Here is a 6000-nt window from a genome sequence, read left to right on the forward strand (position 1 = left end):
AGTTTAAAACGTTGTGCATAGGAAGCTCCGCTGCCCCATAGCCTTGTCCTTGTAGGTGCAGTTGCCCTTGGGGATGAGTGCCACCCAGTTCTGGGCATAGGCAGGCATGGGGAAACATGTGTTGTCCGGGTCGCAAGCCAGCTGGCCCTGGGCCGCGGGCATGACTGCAACCCCTCGGGCATCCTCCTTGTGCAACTGTACCCTGTAGCAGCTGCACTCGCTCTTCTCGGAGCGCAACTCTTCTATGACAGGGTCTTCCTTCCAAGCCAGGTTAAGAGCGCCAGGCTGTGGCACACCTGCACCAGACCCGGTAGATGGGGTTAGGTCGAATCGAGCAGTGACATTTGCACAAAATACTTGAGGAACTCCTCTTGTTTGACCTACCGGGTACAGCTGACGCCTGGTTAGCTTACAACATTGGGTAGTTCCAGGTCTGACAGGTACACTAATAGGTAGTTGTTTGGTTGATGTGAGTATGATGCCATGTCACCAACCCTAGAGTGTAGATAGTCTTCACAATATAGGTCATGACGAATCAAATGTATACTTTACATTGAGCGAGAAACATGTTGACCTCATTGCACCAATAGAGACGCTTAGACCTAAGACATAATACTTAGCCAAGCGCCATATTGTTCGTTTTTACTTAGGGTGGGAGACCTATTGATTAAAGATTGTTCTCACAGGCACTCCGAGCCCTATTTTAAAATCACACTCTCAATCCATACATCAACACACCTCTGGCCCCTCACCCCCACTTCACCATACGGCTATTGGAAGAAGATCTCTGCCAAAGTGCCCCTACTACAGGGAGCCCGTTGGGTATTGCACCGCCGACCCGACGCGGAGCAGCCCAGATGGCTCGTTCAGGTTTGAAAAGGGCAAACAGTAAACACACAGCGTGCTTGCTTCTAGCCGAGGCGGCTGTAAGAAGTTGGCCTGATGTATGATGTCACTAGTTCTAGTGTACACCTTATATCAGTCCAAACAACCCTTATGGTGATTGGTTGTAAAGTCAACCTTATAGACCAGCTATCCTAGTGGTAGCATGGACAAGAGCAGTCTTAGGCTAAACTCTGAATGGCATGTGAAGCCAGCTGTGATACCATATATAATCCCTTGAATACCAAATGAAAGGACACCACAACAGATATATATATAAAATAAAGTGTATTTATTCTAGTCAAACCCTCAGCACTCTTTATGAGATTAGAGGTAAGTACAACACAGTCTTATTCAAGCATACATTAAGTCACACAGGTAAGTAATACAGTTAGGCCCTAGGGGCCACGCAAACCAAATACTAAGTAAGTGGTATAAGGACCACTGTCACGGAAATAGAATAGGCCTAGGCCTAGGGAATCGCTGGGGCTACACTACACTAGCAACAGTTAGGATGTGGGAGGCCCTCGGGATTCAGGTGCAGAGTGGAAACACTCACGCGTAATGCGTAAAAGTCAATAGAATCACTAGCAGTTAGAAATAAGCAGCTTTAGGACACTTCTGGTATAGCTAGAAAGTCGAGACTCGGAAACTAGACCCTAGGATAGTCAATACCCTTGTGAGCACCGAAGTACCCAAGTTACCTAGCCCACAGGCTGCGGGTGCATAGGTGTGAACTTGCGTCGGGTTTCGTCGTGGACTTCTATGGATGCCTGAAGGAAAGTTGCTGACAGGCAGTCAGTGAAGAGTGTCCGGTGGATCCCAAGGCTGGGATCAAGAAGAGAGGAGACCTGCAAGCAGAAGGGACAGAGTCAAGGTCACTAGCCAGTGACCACGTGGAACCAGGAAGGAACCAGGCGATGTCGTGAAGATTGCAGGTGAAGGTGAAGCTTGTCGCCGCAGCCACGAGGACCAGGGAACGTCGAGGACAACCAGGACCAGGAGGCGAGCTGTCCCACAAAGGCTCTTGCTGTCGGCGGCGTCGAAGTTGGACTAGGACTCACCAAGCCTTGGCAAGCGGAACCCACGAAGAACGGAGGACTTGCTTCTGGTGCAGACCAGGAAGGTCTGGGGTGCTTCTCCTTTGTAGAGAAGCGGGAGCCAGTCTGGAGGAGCCAAACCAGCGATGAAGATTTCAGGGTGCGTCGTCTCAAAGGCCACTAGCCAGCGGGCAAGCAACCGGACAGACGCGGCAAGCAGGAAAATGCAGAAGGGCCCCACGCAGGACTCGTGGAGTGTGGGGGGCTGATCTTCGGTGCAGATGGTGCTTGGGGTTGGGGCTTCTCAATCCCCGGTGCACAACTTCGAGGGTACCTCAGAAGCTGCGCTGGAAGATACTCGCCACTTTTCCCAGGTAGCCGGTCCCACGTCTCTCGTCGCCTCCACGGATCTCAGCTCGGCTGTGGATGTGGATCAGGGTCGGAGAAGTCTGGAAGTCAAGGCTCTGGTCGGGCTCTGCAGTCGGTCCCTCGTAGAACTTCAGCAAAGCAAAGGGTAGTCTCTTGATGGTGCCTGTTTGGGTAGCCACTCCTTGGCCACAAGGGAGATTCTTCAGTCTTCTTCTTTCGTCGAATGTCGAAGGTCCAGAGTTTCTGTTCAAGTTGCAGGTTCAGGATAATCTAATCTCCTGGGGCCTTGCTACCACTCTTATCCAAATCTGGGGGGCTGGGTTACCTGCTAGGTCACGCCTTATGGGTGGGACCTGGGAGGGGGGTGGTTACACCCCCTTCCCTTTGTCCAGTTTCGCGCCAGGACTGGGGCTGGAGTGCCCCAGCACCGGTTTGAACTGGACTATGCATGGGACACCTTGTGTGCTCCAGGCATGTCTCATTCCTTTCACCCCTCCCTGCCCCAATACACTAAAGTCTGTCTGGGGAGGTGCTAGCACCTCCCCAAGCAGGAAACCTATTCTCCAAGCCTCCCTGGCCGGGATCACTCCCAGCAGCAGGAGGTCAGACTTGTGTCTGTGGCAGCAGCATCCATTTTGTGATGCTGAGGCTTTGGTTAGAGTTAAACAGCAAAGTAGGATTTTAACATGTCTCTCCCTCTAGAAGGGAGGAATAATATCCTCATCACCAGAAATGGTATGGGGGTATTATTCCAAAGTGTTAGACACCTTACACGACATGTTTTGATAAAGCCAAACCATAGTTACCATAACCGTTTAAGATTATAAGGCACTTTAAGAGTATATGGTAGGCTATATCATAGAACAGCTACAAGGACATGGTTCCGAAAGCTGCAGACAGGCTCAGCTCATGCTAGAGCACCATCTCACATGTTACCAAGCACTCTGCCTCCAGGATTGTTAAGGCCTGCCATAGGAGTGACTGACAGGTACACATGTGTCTATATATAAGGGTAGATATAGGCATACTATATCTAAGCAAGGGGTGATTACACGACCTTGCCCCAGCTGAGTGATCAGCCAGTTGTGTCTGATTGGAAGGCCAGACCAGGGGTGGCATAATACATGCTGCAGCCCCTGGGAGGCCTAGGGTACACCTATGCCCTGGGTACCTAGGGTACACTGTACAGGGTCCAATAAGGTGATCCTTACCAATTGTGTATGTACCTAGGGTACATGGAGTCCATTTTAAAGAGAGAGCAGACAGCCTGAGACCCTGAATGGCAGGATCTCAGGCCAACTAAGTCGAAAAACCAGCTAGACACTAGGCGAAAAGTTGGGGGTAACCATAGTCAGATATCCACCTTCCTACAGCGGCGTTACACAAAACAAGTGTTGTGATACTGCCATAGACTACAGTGGCAATGATGCATTATGAAGGGCTTTAGAACTGGAAGCCCTGCGTCCTGCGTCACAGTTCAGAAAGTTGATTGACTACCTGGCTTCCGTCTCCTGCTTCAGAGCGAGGTGGGGCAGGCAGCCTGGGACACGCAGCCCACACTTAAATACATTGGTTTGTTTAGAGATACGATCGTATCTCTAAATAAATCGATCTATTTAATATTTGTGAAGGTATATCGAGGGGCAGCCCCAGAGCTCTAATGGAGAATCCGCCACTGACTGGGCTAGTCTAGGGCGGGCGGGGCTGTCCTATCCTGATGGACAGCAGCAGGGAGGAGGAGTGGTGGGTAACATAAGTGCACATGTCAGTTTGGTCGGCCATCTTAGGACGGCCAAACCGACATGCGCACTTAGCATTTCTCCACACAGCTGTGTTGCACAGCTAGGTGTAGAACAGTCTCAGGCTCCCAGCCACTGTCTGAGCAGCAAACCAGGCTGCTCAGACTAATCACGACACTGCTGTTATGTTGGTAATACTATTACCAGCATGCCAGTAAAGTCTGGGAGCCTATGTGCTGCCGGGAGTCGACAGGCAAAGAATAGGACAGAGGAGAGGTGTTGGCTGGCAGGTAAGTCATCTTTTCTCTTGTTTTCCATCCGCCTCACCTCCACTGCCTCACCTCCACTGCCTCACCATTTCTGTTCCATAGCAGCCGCCACTGCATATCCTAGTATCACCATTATTTACGATTAAGCCATCCCTACTTTTAGCAGCCCATACAGAGCAATAGTTAAACTTTTGATGGGCAACTATGCCAGCCGGAATTAAACTGGCACAGAAAGGATATGTTGGACGCAGTTCTTTAATAGACACGTATGACTTGTGCTAACTGATGAGAGAAGCATTTGGGAGAGGCTTAAATGCCTGTGGGTGACCCAGGGGGTCACCCACACACATTAATGAATAAATTTCATACCTTTGGCATGTACACATTTTAGGCACAGAGAGATTAAGTCATTCACCCAGAATCAAAACATTTTCAGTTGTGTCAAGGCCGGGATTCGATCCGGGTCCACACTTTCCAAAGTTAGCATCGATCTGAGCCGCTATACAATTTGGTGCCTTGTTATTGTAAGTATAGAGCGCAGCCATGGTAAGATAGTGTAGATGCGCATTCTGCACAAAGCCCGGGTAACACTGACATCCTTACTAAAGCGGATACCTGTGCGCACGGCAGGAGGCGCGCACACTGAAGCCGAAACACACAGGCATGCAGCTGTTGGACACTGAGAAATCAAGGGCTTATGTGCAAGCCCCTTGCACCACTGGTGCATCACTTTTTCCCATATAAAAAGCAGTAGCGGCTGGCATTGCTCACTGGTGGGGAGTCGGGCGTGAGACGTCGTGGGGGGATTCGCCAGGGGAGTCACGGGGGGATCCCGGGGATATTAAGAAAAAAATTAAACTTAACTTTCCGCCGGCCGGGTCCCACGTCTTCTCATCTACTTCTCTCCTGGCTCTGGCTGGAACAGGAAGCAGGCAGCCAGGCTCCCTTCCCTCAGCCAATCACAACACTGCAGTGCAGCGTTGCAATTTATCGGGACGCCGCCCAGCCAGGGGCTAATGGGGTGGCCATGTTCTCCATGCAGGCTGGAGAAGGACAGAGTGTGCTTGTCTGGTTTGCGCGGCCCGAGAGTTCCGACCCAACAGTCTTTGCACACTCAGGAGGGGGCAAACCACTCCTCCCCTGCCCTGCTTGAAGAGCTGAGCGGCCCGCCCACCGCCCGCCTGCAATGCGCATCTAATTTCAGGAAGGAAATGAGCAATTAATGTATGTATATGTGTATTGGCTTTCTCGCAGTACGAGAAAGCAGTGTGGCGACGATCCTCCGCCCCAGTGGAGGAGCCGCCCCTGATAAAAAGTGATGCACCGGCGGTGCAAGGGGCTTGTAAATAAGCCCCTAAATGCACACTCCAGGTTCAAGTGCTTCAAGTGCACACACACACTCTGCACAGAGAACATACAGCTAGCTCTGTGCACATAACTCGCAAGAGTAACCCACAGTCATTTCAGAAACAGCTCGGGAGTCTGGGAACTGCACCAGATACAGGAAGGAAAACACCCAGACACCACGGGTTTTTTCTCCCTCACGGTCCAGTTTCCCTAAAAACGGGAGGGACTTTCAATGTCGGTACTTTTATCAGTGTTGGAATGCGAGAAGGTTTCGCAGGAACCACTTTTGAGGAAGCCTCACAAAACGTACAAATAAAACCATTCATTGTATGAATGTCAACTGTTTGGAAATAT

General features: G+C 50.7%; 1 protein-coding gene across 1 annotated transcript in view; it reads right to left on the reverse strand.

Moving 5' to 3' along the window:
* SLC51A (solute carrier family 51 member A) overlaps window positions 1-5355 on the reverse strand; it is a 151949-nt gene extending 146594 nt beyond the window's left edge. Inside the window, exon 1 of the mRNA XM_085635982.1 lies at window positions 5163-5355. Coding sequence (XP_085492108.1) covers window positions 5163-5194 — 32 coding nt within the window. The 5' untranslated portion in view covers window positions 5195-5355. The remainder of the gene's footprint in view (window positions 1-5162) is intronic.
* Between the last annotated feature and the right edge of the window lie 645 nt (window positions 5356-6000).

Source organism: Triturus cristatus, chromosome 11 (assembly GCF_964204655.1).
Source record: "Triturus cristatus chromosome 11, aTriCri1.1, whole genome shotgun sequence".
Taxonomy (NCBI): Eukaryota; Metazoa; Chordata; class Amphibia; order Caudata; family Salamandridae; genus Triturus; species Triturus cristatus.